Consider the following 19926-nt stretch of genomic DNA (forward strand, 5'->3'; position numbering starts at 1 on the left):
GGCACCTCTCTGACCTAATGGGCGGTGCTGCATTTGGCATCTCAAATCAATCTGACATGGGTTTTTCCTTCAAGTCATATTTCTTTCCTCCCCCACTTTCTACTTTCTGCTTTCTGTCCCGAAACATTCTCCTCAGCCGCTTTTCCCCAAGAAGCACTACGAGTGTCTGACGAGCTGTGAGTTCCTGAAGTCCGTGGAGTCGGCGAAGCAGGGCGACTGCCCCGCCGCGGAGAAGGCCAGCGGCTTCGCTGCCGCCTGCGTGGAGAGCTGCGAGGAGGACAGCGAGTGCTCCACTGTCAAGAAGTGCTGCTCCAATGGCTGTGGACACACCTGTCAGCTGCCCAAGAACCTCTACAAAGGTATTCACGTGCACACACACGTACAGACACACACACACACACACGTACAGACACACACACACACACACACATGCATCAACTATTTTTGAAGCTCCACTGAAGACAACTGAAACATAACGGTTTAAAAACACCACACTGACTGATACATACTGGTATGCTTATGAATAGATTAAATATACACTGCCACTGCTGGAGAGTGATTCTACACTACTTTTTGCTACCTAAGCACACAGACACACACACACACACACACACACACACACACACACACACACACACTGGAACACATATGGAACATTCACCTCTGTGAAATTATTTTGTATAAGTTATACTGCGGGCCCTAATTTCATTGACGGGCTATGAGCAAAGCAATGAGCAATTTCCGTCGCGCTTGAACTAAAGCTATCGTGTGGTGTGTGGGAGCATTGTGCTGATCCACCCATGTTTGCGCCTAGCATTTTGCTCATGGTATTAAATTAGGAAAATGATTTCCCCAAGTTATTAAATTAGCTTTAGTTGATGCGCAGCAGACAATTAGGGCCCAGTGTAGTATTACAGAAACAGTACTATGTCTTGATTCACTTAGCTGTTTACGTGCTAGTTCAGCTTGCACTACTACAAAACGAGACAATAAACTCACGTCATAGAGCTTTTTAAGCGTGAAGCGGTGGAAGCACAAGAGAGGTGTTTAGAGGCAGTGCTTTAGGAAGTGAAGTCCTCCGAGGCTGCGTTCTGAAATGGAGCTTCTTGCTCTGTAATCTCTGCGTAGTGTAGCCCAAGGCCATAACAAGGCATTAAAGGGACTCAACTCAACTGGGGAGGAAAAGAATGCTGCTTTGAAGAACCCCAGTGACAACCCTGTGCCCACGTTGATGAATAAATACATCAATGTGTCTGTGTGTCTGTCTGTCTGTGTGTGTGTGTGTGTGTGTGTGTGTGTGTGTGTGTGTGTGTGTGTGTGTGTCTGCATGGATGGATTTGAGCAATCCTGTGTATGTTTGCAATGCACGTAGATGTCTTTTTCTTTAACCACATCCTTGAGAGGACACTATTTCCAAGTCTGTGCAATTCCATGTTAGGCAGTCAGTTATGAATCAAGCAATTCTTTCAGATATGGAAATGGGAGGAATCTCTTTGGATAAAAATAGTATTAGCGAGGGATGACTCCTCTTCTTAAGACCTGCTCCTGTAGGTTTCCTCCTCATTTCCAGGTAGACTTCATTTCTTGATTTAAATCGCCACTTCAGTCCACACTGAGCAAACATCTAATTATTTGGCCAGTGTTCTGAAGCTGTAATTGTTTCTACGTGTGCAAAAGCCTCATAAGGGTGCAGGGGGGGATGATCCATAATGCTGGAAACGATTACCCCCATCGTGAGTGGGGCGCAATTGAGCGCTGCAGAGGGTGAGATGGTTCTCAGATGTGGCGTGCAGGTGGAGGTCCTCGGAGAGAGAGAGAGCGTGTCCCTGGCAGAGGGGGACCGGCTCAGAGAACCTAACCCTCTTTGTGCTGAGAGTATCTTTGAACACACGGAGACAGAAGACCCCATGCTGGGGTTTTGTTCCTCAATGCGCTGGGGGTCTTCCATTACATCTGCACCCCCCCCCCCCCCGAGATGGAGCCGCTCTACTCCGTGTTGTTCCATCATCTCGCCCAGCTCAGAACCTGAGGGCTCAGCGTATATATTTTAATAGTGTTTGTGTAGGAAACGAGCAGACATTTCTTTTTCATCTTTTTGTTTGAAGTGTTCAGTTTTTGCCAGGGTTTTTTGGATCTAATTATGGGGACCTCGTAATTATTGCAATGAAAAAAATGAATGCAGAAATGATGCTGTGATATCCGCTTCTTGCTGAGTTTATACTCTGCAGTGTTACAGAGTTGCCCTCATTAATTCTACATATCTTGAGATCTCGTAGCTCATGGTAAAGCAGTTTCATCACAAAGGGCTGGCGGGCTGCTGGTGAGAGACTGGTTCAGATGAGCTGCTGGTGAGAGTCTGGTTCTGGTGAGAGACTGGTTCAGATGAGCTGCTGGTGAGAGTCTGGTTCTGGTGAGAGACTGGTTCAGATGAGCTGCTGGTGAGAGACTGGTTCTGGCGAGCTGCTGGTGAGAGACTGGTTCAGGAGAGCTGTAGGTTGCAGGTTGCAAAGAGCTCTTCAGAGAAAGATGGAATGTTTGGGCGCAGAGGAATGTGAAGCTCGATGTTCTGTCCTATTCCATACATTGCACTCTGGTTTGGGGATTGTTGGAGAGGAAAAATTTCCAGATTGGAACATTTCAAATTTTGGAACATTTCAAATTCAAATATTTCAGTGCAACAGTTTAATGTTATATGAGCCTAATCAGCGATGCCAAAGTTTAGTTTAAGTTCTAGTCCATCTGTAGGTGATATAAGATATTGAGAGATGGATTTTTAAAATATTGCAAGTTAGCTATTCTGATTCAAGCGGTTCCGATGCTGATTGGTTAGAGAAGTCGACTTCACATGTGGTTAGAGAAGGCTATAATCTACGAGTGTTACCACTGGAACTCGATAGCCATAAATAGAGCCTTCTGTGATGGAGGTGATGTGAGCGGGTGGGGTAACACGAGCTGCATCATGAGCAGGCCTGCTGGAGGCTCCAGTTTAACGCGTGCAGGGGAACACGCTGGGACTATGATTCTTGGAAGAGGTGCCGCGGCGGAGATGGCCCAGTCAGGGCCATGATTATGATTGGCAGACTGGGTTGTGTGTGGGTGAACGCTGGAGCAGGGGAGCGCATGAGCACGTAGCGCTGCGGTGTGTGTCTCCTCTAAGGAGGGGTGGAGGGCGGGGGCGGGGGTGGGGGTGGGGAGGGGGTGGACGAGGGGACTGGCCAGCAGCCGTGGGAGGAGGAATGCTGCGGTATTGTTATTGCGTTCCACATTGTGCTGGGAGGTGTGACACACGCTCGGGCTGTGAAAACCACAGCACAATGACAGGCAGCTGTTCGCTCCGAGAGCCCGTGAGACACGGATGCAGAAACGGCTCCATATGTGCCCGGCCAAAGGCTCTGTCCTCCTCTGTCTTATTTAAATTGCACGTCCACCCTGAAGAATAGATCACGATAATGCGGGCCTCTCTGCAAAAGTGAACTCCCTGATAGAGATACAATGACTGTTTCCATGCCTTAACGTATGGAATACATTAGGTGTGAAGGTCTCTCAAGAGTCCCCCCACGATCAGCTCATGGTACGTTCAGTCACTCTTAACCGACTCAGAAATGGGCTTATGTGTTTTAGATTCTTCCTCCCACACAAAACAGTAGAGGTGCTCTGGTCCTTTATTATTCCATCAAAACTTTAGTGATTTATAGAGAAGTGTGGAGTTTGTTCAGCATTCCGCGGCACTTAGAGAGATTCCTTCTCCATTTCCATTTCATTAAACCTACAGGCTGCTCCTCAGTCAACAGCTCGACATATCTCGCTAGGAATAAATAGAATGGAGAGAGTTAATCTGTCATGGTGGATGATTTTGTTTTAAAGCCCTGTGCTTAATAAATCTATAATTTACAGCACATGGACACATTTATGATGGTTTATAGGGTTGAATGGGGGGCATTGCATGATGCAAATGGAGTGTGTTTGTGCTCTCAGCCCACAATACCCCAGATAGCACTTCTCTAATCCCGATGTACTCATACCCTCCGCACAAAAGCATTTATCAAAACATGTGTTTCTTCCCCCGAGGTTGGAAGCGTTCAGCTCCATGGCAGTGATTAGAGCGGATGATGTTTTATGTGTTTTTTTTCGCCCTCAGTCCAAAAGAAGGACAACAAAGCGCCACACGTTGGAGTGAAATGTGTGGAATGTGGATGTCCTCTGTTTGTTTCAGGAGCGCCCCTCAAGCCCAGGAAGGAGCTGGTGTTTTTGGAGCTCCCCTCCGGACAACTGGAGATCCGCTGGTCCTCCAAATTTAACATCTCTGTGGAGCCGGTTCTCTACGTGGTCCAGAGGAGGTGGAACTATGGCATTCACCCCAGCGAAGATGAAGCCACTGAATGGGAGACTGTTGCGCAGGTAAACACGCATGCGGGAGATCAAATTGCTTCACACACCTCTTCTTTTCAATGCTTATTTTACATTTTGTTTGACATTCTAATATGTTTTATGTACAAAGGAGTGACTTTTGTAATTAATGTTGGCATGTTTTTATTATTTGCATTCCCCACATGCCTTTCTTGACTTTGTAAATGAAAGGACAGGTGTAGATTGTGCAGTTTTCAGGAAAAGAACAGTGAGTCAGAACAGAGAGATTCAGCAGTAAACACGTGACCTGCGACTCTGCCCATGACCCCTGACCTTCTTGTGCCTTTGCCCTCCCTCCATCTGTCCCCCAGACTACAGAGGAGCGAGTCCAACTGGCTGACATCAGGGCCAGCAGATGGTACCAGTTCCGAGTGGCCGCCGTCAACGTCCACGGGACCCGTGGCTTCACCGCCCCCAGCAAGCATTTCCGCTCCTCCAGAGGTCTGTCCGCCTGGGTGGCCTTGCTTTGATTGTCAGTTCCTGTCGCTCTGGCCCTGACACCTAATCCCGCTCAGCTCTGGTGTTAAGACTCAGGAACAGGTGGAACCTTTGCAAAGGGATTTTACAGCAAGTTCCCCCCTTCAGTGCCCAAGTTTAGCATGAGTGTTGAAAGTGCCCCCCAACGCATAGTTCTGTGTGTGTCAACTGTGGTTGTTCGCATGTCCGTAGGTGGTAAATCAGTTGTAGCCCACTGATGTTAGTGCTAAGTGTGTCAAAGCCCAGTTTTTCCATCTTCAGCCCATCACATCACACTCCAACGCTGTTTACACATTTCATGGCATGAGCCTCTTAAAGTTCTTGGCTTTTACGGTGTTGCTCCTCTCTCCGTTGTTCCAGAAAAGTCCGAGGAACAGAGCAGAGCAGTGAGCAGTGAGCAGGGGTTGTAACTCAGTGCGATAGGCGTGCTCTGGTGTTCTGAGCAGAGCGTTCTCATCCACTGTAGCAGCTAGCGCTTCATGCGCCTCCACTGAGGGGGGTTCCCCTCTTTACAGCCATATAAAGTGTAATATGTTGGAATTAGTAGGGATATTGCAGGTCTCAGATACATATAAGGGCTGTGTCTGTGCCCAGATGAATGAGGTAAGGAAGTCTGCTTCAGATCTGGGCGCAGATTAGCAGCCCCGCTCATGGCAAGGGGGGCCAAAGGCAGGCTTTGCACCGAGTTTTAAATGCCGAATGACACTGAAGAGATTTTTAGCAGAAATCCAGATGCGGTTTCTGAAAACTTGAAATGATTTCTTTTTCTTGGCATTGCTGCATATTGTGGCTTTAAAAATAAGATAATGTGTCTTAATGTGACATTGTCTATCTTTTAAGTCTAATATATACCAGAGAGTTTAATTGAATTTAGTCAATTTGAATATAGTTCTAATTTACTGTGGAAGTAGAGGAATTTGGTTGGGATTTTATTTAGTTTGAATCACTTATTTTTGTCAGCATTATACTACTCTGTTCATTGGCCTATTTAGTCATGTTTTACGTAATAGCAAAAGAAGCAAAACATCCGTGTGTCTAAGAGAGATTAGAAAGCGGCTAATTTATTTGCTATCTGTAGCGCAACGAATCCCCACATCTCTGGTATGGAACTGTGAATAGTTAGAACAGTTTTAGATGCCTCCTGCTACACACGCCCACATTAGGAGGCGCTGGGTCTGTCCATTGAGTTTCCTTTGGTCTGAGATGTTTGGCTGTGTGTGATTACAGATGGTTCTCAGGCTCTCACTCTGCCGAGGACATGAAGGCATCTTAAATGAGTTGGGGGGTCAGTAGTGTTGATTGATTGTGTTTGGTGTTCTTGACGTGATGAGGTCAATAGAATTGATGAGCGTGTCAAGGTGTTTTTTTTTTTATGTAACTCACACAAGTGCATCATCTGATTCCAATTTCTCACTTGTATAATTTGCAAGGGCAATTTGCTGCGACATTGGTTGCTTATTTATCTTGTGTGGATAGCGTTAGCTAGCTATCCGCGATGCATCCAATTGCGTTCTGCTAGCAGCCCAAATGTGTTTCAGGTGGGAGCAGGCACGGTAAGAGGAGCCGCCTGCCTCCCAGTTCATGTCATTTTCTCATTAAAACCCAATTCCCCCTGGTCTGTGATTTGGCCCTCTACGCTGACTACGCTGACATCATCGGTCAGACACACGCTAGTCATGGCAGCCGGCAGCAATTCGCAGCGCAGTCCATCTGTCAGAAAGCCTGTCCACATATGAGTCCTAACAGCCTGTTTATACAGGCCATGTGCTCAGCAGTCAGGTACAGTAATGCTAAGAGGCAGAGAAAACAGAAAGCTGCATTTAAAGGCGTGGGCTTGAGTGTTCATAAGAGTAGTCAGACCATTGCTGCAGTAATGGACGGAGATGTTACATCCAAATTGTCTCTGGAAAAAGGCATTATACTGCCATTAGGGTGTTATTAGAGTGACTTAGGGACATGACCCACGTAATTCAAAGAGCATACATTTTGTTATACTGACAAGCCTAAAAACCAAATGTATGACCATCTCATAAACAACTTAAAACTGTGATGACACCTTAAGGGTTTACAGATTAGACTCGTAAATGAGCTAAGTGGAAAACTTGCTCTGTTTTCGGGGAAAAAAAGAATCAAAAACATTTGAGTGTAATTGAGTCAAAGGTTGCAATAAATCACTGTTCTGGATTTTTCCAAGAATGGACCTCCTTAGCCGCTGAAAGAAGCACTCACAATGCGGTGATGTTTTCCACAGACCCCTCCGCTCCGCCCAGCGCGTCCAGCCTGAAGGTCACCAACATGACAGTGGGCGCTGACGGCCTGGTGACGGCTTGTCTCAACTGGACTCTTCCAGAGGAGCCAGACATCCCCGTGCACCACTTCAAAGTCTACTGGAGTTGGACCGTTACTGGCAAGTCTGTGGTGCCGTCCAAGAAGAAGAGGAGGAAGACCACCAACGGGGTAATCTTTCCCCTCTGTTTCGCTAATGTGTTGGTGGATGGTTAACACCCCAGTGTCAGGGCGGGACGTCTTTGAGTGCTAACATCTTTGACTCGAGTCCTCAACCCGCAAAGCTGTAAATAGGAAACAGTCCCACTATGGCAATGATACACAGCAACTGGCAATCACTGTGATTGCGTAAACTATTTAAGCCCATTGTTTATGCATAAACACAAGGCCTCATTATTGTTTTATTGCAGTCCTCAACAAATTAAACTCTTTTTACATGGATGGTTAATCTTTTAAGGGAAATAGAACATAACATTTGTGCCTCATTTACAACAAGGTATCCTGCCTGGGGCATGAAATTGTGTACTTTGGTGTCCTTTTTTTCTCATTTGGTTTTGTGTTGAGACTGTTTAAGCCATGGAGAGAAAACAACTGTATAGCTAATTTATATTCCTTAAATCTGTTATAGCTCGTTTATATTTCTTAAATCTGTATATCTCATTTATAAACAAGTTATATTTCTTAAACCGGCATTCATCAAACTCCTCAGCTCTGACATTGTTCCACAACGCCTTTAGCGATCTAGGTGTCACAAATGCCCTGTCACATTCCATCTGAAATTAGAGTTTGTAACCCGTTTCAGATGCGTCACAGAAGCCTATGGGCACCGTGACATAGGATACCCATTTGACACGTGTACCACTGGTTTTCACTTCGGCACCTCGGTGCTTGGAGAGCGACCTGCTGATCCTGGAATGCCAAAACAAGCACCGTCAATAATGAAAGCCAATCAAATGCCTGCTGTTTTAAGGAATGCTGAAACCAAAACACTAGGTAGCTAAGTGCTCAGGGGGTTGATAACGCAGTCTTTCCCACAAGTTCTAAAGAAACAGACCTCAGAGTGGGAATTCCCACCATGTCAGTCCCACACAACCAACATATGCTTCTAATAACTCGGGTTTCCCAAAGGCCAGGCTTTGGTTCCAGAGTCAGTTGGGTTGGGTGACACTGACTAGCCACAGTCTGTTTCAGTGATCAATGATCTGTCTGTCTGTGCTTTGACCACCTTAGGCCAAAACCTCTGTGGAGCTTGAAGGTCTCCAGGCCAACAGCAGCTATACAGTGGAGCTTCAGGCGGTGACGTACTGGGGACAGGTGCGACTCAAGAGCCCCAAAGCCTCCCTTCACTTCAGCACGGCCCTCTACAATGAGTCAAGTGAGTACTGACAACCAGCTTATTTCTCAGCGGTGGGACATTCAGATCCCACAATGTGAAACAACAATACTGTGCCATGTTAAGACCTATCTCAAGTTATAATATCACAGAGAATGCCAAATGCTCAGCATATTTCAATTAACCACCATGAGAACCACATCTGTGGTTTATTGATCTTTGCTGGTCAATTTCCAAAGGATCAGACACTCAGACACTTGTGTAAATATATATATATATTTTGCTAATCTTCCTTAGAAGATCCACTGTCCAAGACAAAGAAAGAAGATGCTCCCGCTGTCAGCTCGCTACCAGGCAAACGACCAGCAGGCGCTCTCGAAGTGGGAACACCCTTCTACCAGGACGGCCAGCTACAAGTCCGCATTTACTGGAAGAAGAGAGGAGGTACTGCAGATCGACAGCGTTTCCCCTTCACTTCTGGTGCCAACACGAGTCACTCTAGCAGCTTTACAGAGTATAGTGATATTAGTACCTGCAGTTCAGATCGGTTGAATGGTGCAGAGGAAACAATGGCTACTTGTGGCGAGGTAATTAGAAGTGTAAATGTGTTCATGCAGAAACAGGGTTTGCATGTGCAATCCAACAATAAACACTTATTGGGTGGACCTGGCCTGCAGAGTTCATTGAAATCTGCGTTTAATAGATTATCCTCCCCGAAGCAGTCCCGCGCGTTAGTTGTTGAAACAGTCCATTTTGTTTTACAAGACTTGACGTCATGCCCAAGAAACACCAGAGGGAACGCCAAAGGGTTAAACGGTGAAAGCCCTCTATAGCAGCGTATATAGCCCATCCTTCTGTTAGTACCAGAGTGGAAATACTGAAACCTTGAAAGGCGTGCTCCAAGGGTAGCTTGTCAAGTCCCATTCAGTGGTCTATGTTATGTTACTAATATATGTCATCACCCAAGCCAAACTCCACATAACGGAGTCAAGAATGCACAGGCCATGGGGAGCCTGGTGCTCGTGATGGAGTGGCCTTCTGCTGAATCCTAATGAGGGAAATTCTTCCTGGTCTGGAATGGTTAGCTGAGCTGGACGCAGCACTTGGCCCTGAGTGCTTGTGACTCGGCGCGGGCACATTTTCAGCCTTAAAAGAGTTCTGAGTTTACGAGCGCTGGTCTGTTTCCTGGTGCCGGTGCCGGTGCTGGTGGCGGTGTGTGTGTGAGCCAGCTCAGTGGAGGTGAACACGCTGGCCTGCAGGCCCAGGCTTCTTGAGTGGCTGGAGCAGGCAGCTGTGCTGTGCTGTGCCGTGCTGGCCAGCTAATCCCTCCACTCACGGGATCGAGTTTCTCATCAGCTCTCAGCAGCTCAGGCCTGAGGAGCAGGTTCATTTAGTGCTGATTACAGCACTCACTCATCCCTGTGGCACCTCTCTGCTCAGCCTCTCTCTCTCTCTCTCTCTCTCTCTCTTTCGCTCGCTCTCACACACACACACACACACACACTCCTTCCTGCTGCCTGCGCTGTTTCCAGAAATATCTACAGCAGGATGGTGAAATTATACAGGGACAAAGCCATGCCGTCTCCAGCATTAAATCATCAGCCATCATCAGTGAGGCGCTTCTGGACAGGCACCTGTGTACATGGCACTTTCTCCACTCCGTTTCCATGTTCCTTCTCTTGCTCTACATACCACTTCCCTTCCCTGTCAGCCAAGTTTTACATATCTTGTTTAGGTTTCGCCTTTTCCCTCTTCCTCCTCGCCTGCAATTCCTCTTTTCTGCTTCCAAAATGCTCTGAGCCACCGTGCACCAAATACGCGTCTAAGCCTTCAAAGGAGTCCTTTTATCTCGCGACCACAATCTAGGCCCCTGCCAAGGGCTAACACAGCGTAGCTCAATTATTAATTTGAGAAGTATAATTTCACATCCAAACAGCACAGCTTGATGAATAATAAACTCTGCAAATAACATTGGGCATTGGGAGCATAAACACCCCTGATTATCCCCACAGAAGCACTACTGTTTAGTAATAACCAGCACAGGGGGAAACAAGTCAAGTGAGGCCATGTCCTGCTGCTCCGTTTAATGGGAAATCTTTTAGGGGCAGAGAAATGCTAGTAGATATCTACGTCGATATGCCCCCACTCAAATCGTTTCATTATATGGTCTGTTTATAAAGAGTGTCCTTGGTCAACTTGAGTTTTAACTGGCTGTTTTTTCCCAGAAATCAGGTTGCTATCTTGCCATTGAAATGAATTATCCATGTGGTGCAGATAGATTTCTAGTGCGAGAGATTAAAAAGGCAGAGATCCTCATAAAGAGTCGCAGTGAAGCGAGTCTCCGCCACACAGCACAATCGCCATGATCTAAAGAAGATGGGTTGGATTTAATAGATGAGTTGTGTGTGTGTTCAGGATAGCTTTACTCAGCACATTTTGTAATGGGATTCTGTGTTACGAATGGTGGGTGTTGTGAAGGACTCAATTGCACGACTCAGCACAGGGGTAGATTCAGAAGAATAAACGTTTACTAGCAGGGTTCGGTACACAGGTAAGCAGTCCAAAAGTAGGCAAACAAATCCAAACAGGGAATAGGCAGGAGAATAGTTGTAGGGCAGGCAGAGGTCAGAAGCACGAGTAATCACTTGAACAAGGCGAAAGCGCTAAACGCTAGGAACACGAGGAGCAGTGGAAAGACAAGGAACATACCATGAAACATACTTTACGAAGACACAACGAGGACAAGAAAACAAGGACTATATATATATACACACAGGCAACAGATAACGAGGGACAGGTGAGAACAATCAAGGCGAGGCAGACAAAGACACAGGTGGACCAAACAAGGGGAACCAACAGGACACAGGTGAAACCAATGATACACACAACCCGGGAGATTGGGAACAGGTGAGGGGTGGAGACACGGAAAACAACAAGAGGGCACATGGCATAGACAAACAAACATAGGGAAAACACATGGCGGGAACAAGGAAGCACGAGGACTAGACATGGGAACAAACATGTGACCACACAAGGGAGACAAACACAGAAATTAGACACGGACAGAACACAGACCTTACAGTACCCCCCCTCTAAGGGCCGGATTCCAGACGGCCCAAAACACAAACAGATCAAATCCACCTAGGGTGGGTGGAGGGGGTCCAGAGCAAGGCAGGCGGGCAGACCGGACCAGACAGCCCAAAAACACACAAACAGATCAAATCCACCTAGGGTGGGTGGAGGGGGTCCAGAGCAAGGCAGGCGGGCAGACCGGACCAGACAGCCCAAAAACACACAAACAAACAGATCAAATCCACCTAGGGTGGGTGGAGGGGGTCCAGAGCAAGGCAGGCGGGCAGACCGGGCCAGACAGAAGGCTGGAAAGAAGGGTCTGGTGGCTGACCGGGTGGACGGCCAAGCAAGGGCAGAATGTCTGGTGGCTGGCCGTGTGGGTGGCCAAACAGGGGCAGAGTCTTTGGCGGCCGACCGGGTGGATGGCCAAACAGAGGCAGAGTCTTTGACGACCGACCGGGTGGATGGCCAAACAGGGGCAGAGTCTTTGGCGACCGGTCGGGTGGGTGGCCAAACAGGGGCAGAGTCTTTGGCGACCGGCCAAACAGACCAACAATAAACACAACAACAACCCTAACAACAAATAGATGCCAGCGATATCGATTGGTGTTTGGGGTTGCAGGGCCAGTGGCTGGGGTAGACGTGGCACCTGGACTCGCTGGTTCATTAGGGCTGGCGGCACCGAACCCTGGGTCTGCTGCAGCTGGGACAGGGAACCCAGGAACACTGGAGACAGGATCCGGAGCGCCTGGGGCCGGCGCATGGACGCCTGGAACCGGCGCATGGACACCTTGGACAGGAACGCCGGAGACGCTCGGGACCGGGACGCCTGAGGCGCTCGGGACAGGGGAGCCTGGGACGCTCGGGACCGGGGCGCCTGAGACGCTCGGGACAGGGGAGCCTGGGACGCTCGGGACAGGGGAGCCTGGGACGCTCGGGACAGGGGAGCCTGGGACGCTCGGGACAGGGGCGCCAGGGGCGCTGGGGACAGGGGCGCCTGGGACGCTGGGGACAGGGGCGCCTGGGACGCTGGGGACAGGGGCGCCTGGGACGCTGGGGACAGGGGCGCCTGGGACGCTGGGGACAGGGGCGCCTGGGACGCTGGGGACAGGGGCGCTCGGGACAGGGGCGCTCGGGACAGCAGAGCCCTCAGCAGTGACGCCATCAGAAGGTGCTGCTGGACCGGTCTCGGCAGAGGGTGCTGCTGGGCCTGCATCGGAAACGGATGCTGGAGGATCTTGGTTGGCAGCTGTGGCAGCAGGGTCCGGGTCAGCTGCGGGGTGCGGGTCGGCAGCGGTGGCTGCGGGGTCCGGGTCGGCAGTGCTGGCTGTAGGGTACGCACAAGCTGGGTGAGCGTCGGCTGGGTCTGCAGGGTCAGCGACGGCCGGGTCTGCAGGGTGAGCGACGGCTCGGTCTGCAGGGAAAGCGGCGGCTTGATCTGCGGCGGCTGGTTCTGCTGTGGCGTAGGCCTCAGTGGCGTCACCATCCGCAATTTCTTCAGAGACTGCTTCAGGGACAGCAGCGACAGAGGCTGCTTCGGGGTTGCTAGCAACAGAGGCTACGTCGGGGGCAGCAGTGGGTGCTTCTGGGGTGGTAGCGACAGAGGCTACGTCGGGGGTGGTAGCGTCGGAGGCTGCTTCCGGGGCGGCAGTGTCAGAGGATGCTTCTGGGGTGGTAGCGACAGAGGCTACGTCGGGGGCGGCAGCGTCAGAGGCTGCTTCTGGGGTGGTAGCGACAGAGGCTACGTCGGGGGCATCAGAGGCAGCTTCTGGGGTGGTAGCGACAGAGGCTACGTCGGGAGCGGCAGCGTCAGAGGCTGCTTCGGGGGTGGCAGCATCAGAAGCTGCTTCGGGAGAGGCAGAGGCTGCTTTGGGAGTGGTAGCGACGGAGGCTACATCTGGGGCAGCAGAGACGACCTTGGAGGCGGCAGCGTCAGAAGCTGCTTCTGGGGCGGTAGCAACGGAGGCTACTTCAGGGGCGGCAGCGTCAGAGGCTGCTTCGGGGGAGGCAGAGGCTGCTTTGGGAGTGGTAGCGACGGAGGCTACATCTGGGGCAGCAGCGACGACCTCGGAGGCGGCAGCGTCAGAGGCTGCTTCGAGGGTGGCAGAGGCTGCATTGATGGCAGCAGAAGCTGCATCGAGCAAGGCAGCGCCAGAGGCTTCTTTGGGTGTGACAGAAAATCTTTCCAATGCTACAAAGGCAGCTTCGAGGGCGGCGGAGCTTGCTTCAAGGGTGGAAGCTCCAAAGGCTGCGTTGACGGCGTCAGAGATCGCTCTGATGGTGGCATAGGTAGAGGTTGCTTCGAGGTGGACAGTGTCAGAAGCTCTTCCTAGGGCGGCTGCGGCTGTCCTGAAGGCGGGAGGCAGGAGACGTGGAGTCGGAGCTGAAGCCAGAGCAGTATTGGTGAGTGAAGCTGAAACCCTGGAGCCGGAATCCAGGCGGCATGGAACCGGAGCTGGAGAGGGAGGTGCAGCGAGGGAATCCCAACGATCCAGGAGCTGCTCGAATTGTCCCAACAGCAGGTTCAGGAACTTCAGGGAACTTCTCCCTTGCTCCTCTATTTCCCTTGTCACGAGGCAGAGAGAGGAGGCTTGTTTGCTCAAACTGCATCTGAGCACTGAGTCTGAGTCGGCTGAGTCCATCCTTGGTGTCTTCGTACTGTTACGAATGGTGGGTGTTGTGAAGGACTCAATTGCACGACTCAGCACAGGGGTAGATTCAGAAGAATAAACGTTTACTAGCAGGGTTCGGTACACAGGTAAGCAGTCCAAAAGTAGGCAAACAAATCCAAACAGGGAATAGGCAGGAGAATAGTTGTAGGGCAGGCAGAGGTCAGAAGCACGAGTAATCACTTGAACAAGGCGAAAGCGCTAAACGCTAGGAACACGAGGAGCAGTGGAAAGACAAGGAACATACCATGAAACATACTTTACGAAGACACAACGAGGACAAGAAAACAAGGACTATATATATACACACAGGCAACAGATAACGAGGGACAGGTGAGAACAATCAAGGCGAGGCAGACAAAGACACAGGTGGACCAAACAAGGGGAACCAACAGGACACAGGTGAAACCAATGATACACACAACCCGGGAGATTGGGAACAGGTGAGGGGTGGAGACACGGAAAACAACAAGAGGGCACATGGCATAGACAAACAAACATAGGGAAAACACATGGCGGGAACAAGGAAGCACGAGGACTAGACATGGGAACAAACATGTGACCACACAAGGGAGACAAACACAGAAATTAGACACGGACAGAACACAGACCTTACATTCTGTTTATTTCCTTGGCACCCTGTGGCACCCACCCAATGATTCTATCTTTTCTCCTGGCTTTAGACCCACTTGTGAGTCGCTACCACGTCCAATGGGCGCCGGAGTTCTGCAGCCATAATGAAACCAAAGGACCAGAGAAGTCTGTCACCCAGGTATGTTACTCATTTGTGTGACCTTTGAATCACTGATCTCAGTGTAGGGTTCTGACTCCAATCAGATATCGAACTTGTCTAACTTGATTAGAATGGAATGGATAATAATGCCTTGCCATGTTCAAATACATTTTTGTGTGTCTTTCATGCCCGAAACACTTGAAGAGTTCCCTGAAGAGGGCGAACCAAGCGAATGCTGTTTTTTTATAATGATGTGGTCCATGTGGTCAAACATGTGGTGTGTTGGCTATTAAAACACATTCACTAAAACAATGTTTCTGGGAACCAGGATTAAACCTTCCCTGAACCCCCATCCCAACCCCCCCCCTGCAAGCACTCGCATCGGGGCTGGGGCTAGAGTTGGGGGCCTGTTTGGACTCAGTCTGATGGAGAATGGCAGTGGCCTGGTGATCAACACATTCTTTAGAGACCTCTGCTCTGGTTGCTAGGCAATGCACATCCTTTCTCTATAGATGCCTGGAAAGAGGTCCAAATGTGAGCCTGTCCCCTACACTCTGTATGAATGCCGTGCCTCACTTGAATTCAGTCAGGTCTGCTCCATATCACAGCAGTACATGCCCCCGTTACCCCCAGGATTGATTCTGGCTCCTCAGGCAGTGGGGTAGCACGTCTGGGCTACAATTAACTCCAGGTTTTTGGACCTTCAAATAATCCAGCCAGATTGCTCACTGAAAAAGAAAAATGCTGTCTGAAATGTTTACATTCTTTGTGTAAATGGTCATCTGTATATAAAGGGATATGACTATTTTATGAATGGTCACCACTAGTAACATAAGCATTCTAACTTTATTAAGAATTTAAAAACCACAATCTACTGGAACAAAATTAAAATGAAAGGCTTTCAATGAACCAGTCATATGAAAGTCACTGATCTCTTAAAAATGCTCTGCCTTTAACATCAGTGGGGTTTTACAGAGCATGGCAGGGCGACCCATACTTCCACATCCATTTATTTAAGTATTTCCTGGATTTCTTGGGACATGACCCGTGAGAGATGTCAAAGCCATCAGTGGTAAAAAAAATGTATTTTTTTGGCTCAGGAGAACTACATCAACCTCCCAGGCTTGCTGTTCTCGTGCAAGTACAAAGTAACTGTCCACATGATGAAGTCAAAGAGACGCTCCAAGGATGAGAGCATCACATTCCTCACCCCATCTTGTGCTATAATTAGGAGCAAGAGTCTGAAACCCATCCACTGCCATGGAGAACCAGGTAATGCCCGTTACATAAAGCACTAATATCTCATCAATATATACCCTTGGGTCTGGGAAAAGAAATTACAAGATTTACGCATGAGTAAAATAACTTCATAATACCGTTTGTCAGTAGTGCAATTTCGACATACGCAGGCCTGCTGTTAGTTCCTCTGAGCAGTGAGATTTAGAAATTTTGGAACTGCTTCTAGCAGTAGGTTATTGTGAATATATCACAGAGAAACTCAGTGAATTACAGTTGGAGTTTAAAATTCACAGTTACAACTGGGTAGGGAGTTTCTAAGATGAAAAAATAATAAAATATGAATTGAACTTTTGCATTCTACTTCTCAGTTTCAGGCCATCCCAAAGTTCTGTCCAAACCTGAGAACCTGACGGCAGCCTTCTCCATCCATGAGGGGAACATCACAGGGAACTTCTTTTGGAGAGTGTCTGGACCACAGCCACACCAGCGCATCACAGGCTTCCAGGTCACGTGGGCCGAGGTCACAACGGAGAGCAGACAAAACAGCCTTCCCAACAGCATCATCTCTCAGTCCCAGATCCTCCCCCCGGTATGGATGTCTCCACACCCGCAGGGTCACCTGCTTTCATGTGTACTCGGATATTATGTCTGTAAACCTCTTTGAGGTGACTGAGGGGGATCTCATGAGATCTTGAGAGCTCATGCAAGCTGTCAGTCACAGGCATTGTCTGTAGATAGGAAGAGTTGTGCAGGCAGAGACCCCGGGTGTGAGATCCCAGAGCCGTGCCACAGCTTCTTCCCGCCTCTTCTTTTCATCTGCCGACTGGGGCAGTCTCTTTCATCTGCCAGGAGCGAGTCTGAAAAACCCAAACAACGTTTACATAATGTCCCCCATCAACAACACGCTCTGCCTGTCGGCACCACCCAGCGAGATGAGACCGTCTATAAATACATGGCCCATACACCATTTATCACACTAAAGAGGAGACCGGTAGAGAGGGGGGCATGGATGACTGGGATGGAAGTCCTTATTTACCACTTGTTATGAACATGCGTCCAATGGGCCTTTGATCTACATGTCTTCTCTCTCTTTCTCTCTCTCTCTGTCTCTCTCTTTCTCTCTCTCTCTCTCTTAGGATCACAATCTGTTGGTAGTTGCTAACCTCAGGCCAGCAACATACTACAGGTTGGAGGTGCAGGTTATAACCACAGGAGGGGAGGGCCCTGCTACGATGAAGACCTTTCAGACACCCAGCGTGTCTCCTCTTCTTCAGCACCGTAAGCTCTAACTCCCTTCATGACTTTTCAGTTTTTCACTCACTACTTAACTCACTCACTCCCATAACTTGTGCAGCCATTTTTCAAAGCCTGGTGGGAATATTAAAAGTTCATGAGTTTTGGAGTTTGAATTCATTGAATATATTGAAAGTGAGCATACAGTACAGAGAGTTAAAGAAAAGGGCTACAAAACTGATGGAAACACTGCTATGTGCCTTCATACTGAACATCTTTTTCATAGCTGCTGTGAAGATTGAGCAATGGAGATTTAATTTTGTATTTTGAAAGTTTTACATAAACTGTTGGAAATTGGAAATCAAAACAAGTGGTTTAGAAATAGTAGTGGTTTCGTATGTGCTTCTGAATGCCACTGTTACCACATAACTGCCCGAATGTGAAAGACAGTGGATGCATAACTGTGAAGTGGCCACATACTTAATGGGCATGAAGCATCTGGAGACAACAGTCTGGAGACCCATGCATGTTGGGCACAGCCATATGGTTTGCAGATTGCAACCCAATGAGTAACAGCTCATGTTCTCCCCCGATGGCCTTTCACAGGGCCACGACTCAGGCAGCACCATCAGCACCACCAGAAACCATCAGCAGAGAAGCACTGAGGGGTGGCTGGCCAGAAGGACTCCGTGAAACCAGCTCCGGCATCATCAGCCTCTCATCCACAGGCCGATCGCAGCACACAGACCGACCCCAACACCAGGGGGGAGGGGGGAGGGCCTGCGTCTCGTCTCCTCTCCTCCCCAGCCCTCCATGGCCTGGGTGTCTGCCTGCTCCAGGGCTGATGCCTCTCATTCAGTGGAGTAGCTCAGTGCTTTCAGGAAAAAAAAAAAAGGATGGAAGATTTTTTCTTGTGTCCCTTCTTCCCCTACCCCCTCTCTCTCTTATTTCCATGTGCTGTGCAATGTTGTCATCTTCATGGAAAGCACAAACAAATGTGGTCAGCGATCCGTCCTGTTGATCCATCATAGTTTTTATCCATTATGTATATTTCTGTTTCTTTCGCCACAAAAACTCATAAGTATATCAGGGGAAATATCCATATTTTTTCATGTACACTTCACATCACTTTCACATCAGAGACACTTGGAGGCAATGGAATGAATACCATGCGAGTGTTGAATAGAATCGAGCTTTGCAGCAGTGAAAAAAGGACTCCACCTATTTATTTTGTGGTACCGCACCAAGTATGCCTCTTAGGCATACAGAATATATGAGTCATGTAACTAAAGCGCTGTGTAGACCTGAGGATATTACATTTAGGTTGATGTTGCATGTAGAAGTACATCTCATTTTTAAGCTGTAAATGTGTACCTAGCTTCAAACTGAATGCTCATATTGGTTTTGCATGGGAGACCTTATTGTTCAGTAGGCATGAGAATACATCTGTGTTACCTCTTATGAATATGTTAGCAATATTCCATTAACAGATTAACAGAAAATTATTTGGGGAGTAATATGTATTGTATTATTAATGAAATTATAACGTTTTGTGTGGACATGATGAAACTGTATATGCTCTTGGCTGTAGAAATATTTGTTGTGAAGCAGTCATTGAATGTCTTTATTTATTTATGTGTGTATTGAAAAGTTTGATTTGTGTATGTGTGTGTGTATTTTTGTGCCCTCGTCTAGACCTTTTTTGAACCAATAACTCTGTAAAGACATTTTGTAAAAAATCAAATTGTAAATATAGTCTTATGTTACGTTATTTTTCCATGGTAGACCCTGTACATACTGTTAAGTAATAAAATAATCCTTAAACTCCATTGCCAAACACTGAGACTCTTGTGTTTACATGTTCTACCACGGAGAGGCCATAATGTCAGCATTTAAAGTTTTCTCTAAACATTTCGCTTTTTGGCACACTCCGCTGCTTACTTAACGCCAAAGTGCAACTCTGCATATTTGCACATCTCTCTCTATTTTATTAAGCATGAAACATCCACTCAAGCGCCCAAAATCAAAAGGTTATTCAGTTCAAGAGGAGTTTGGTGTTCCAGAGGCTGACTCATTAAATATGATCATGTCATTGTTTGTTTTTACACGATGGTGGGGTGATCGAAAGAAACCCGCTCTAAACCCTGTCTAAATGTGAGTACTCCATAGTGAAAACCCCACTGTCAAACACTGCTTGAAGCAGGTTATCTGAAATATGAAGCATGTGTTTATCATGTCCCGTGGATGGTATGTTATTGCACAGAATACGTGCTGAGTACTGCTTGAAAGTGGGCTGTGATGTCAGCCTGTCAGATCCGGGCTGTTGTGCTCTCCACTCTTGGCTGCTTCTCTAAGCTGAGACTGTGATTAAACCAGGGTGTTCCTCACAGAAAAGAGCCTCGCTACCATCTCATGTTCTGAGTTCTGTTGTGTAGCCATCAGCCAGGTTTGTTTTGGACCAGGCTGAAATGTTTGCA

The 19926-nt window shown here is 48.2% G+C and overlaps 1 protein-coding gene across 1 annotated transcript in view; it reads left to right on the forward strand.

The window, feature by feature from the left end:
• Window positions 1–19278, forward strand: part of LOC105898075 (anosmin-1) — a 38564-nt gene extending 19286 nt beyond the window's left edge. Inside the window, exons 4-14 of the mRNA XM_012825073.2 lie at window positions 137–359; window positions 4214–4398; window positions 4719–4848; window positions 7136–7341; window positions 8401–8545; window positions 8801–8947; window positions 14928–15016; window positions 16078–16249; window positions 16585–16805; window positions 17353–17494; window positions 18056–19278. Of these exons, the coding sequence (XP_012680527.2) occupies window positions 137–359; window positions 4214–4398; window positions 4719–4848; window positions 7136–7341; window positions 8401–8545; window positions 8801–8947; window positions 14928–15016; window positions 16078–16249; window positions 16585–16805; window positions 17353–17494; window positions 18056–18114 (1719 nt within the window). The 3' untranslated portion in view covers window positions 18115–19278. The remainder of the gene's footprint in view (window positions 1–136; window positions 360–4213; window positions 4399–4718; window positions 4849–7135; window positions 7342–8400; window positions 8546–8800; window positions 8948–14927; window positions 15017–16077; window positions 16250–16584; window positions 16806–17352; window positions 17495–18055) is intronic.
• Window positions 19279–19926: the final 648 nt, after the last annotated feature.

Source organism: Clupea harengus, chromosome 2 (assembly GCF_900700415.2).
Source record: "Clupea harengus chromosome 2, Ch_v2.0.2, whole genome shotgun sequence".
NCBI classification, from domain to species: domain Eukaryota; kingdom Metazoa; phylum Chordata; class Actinopteri; order Clupeiformes; family Clupeidae; genus Clupea; species Clupea harengus.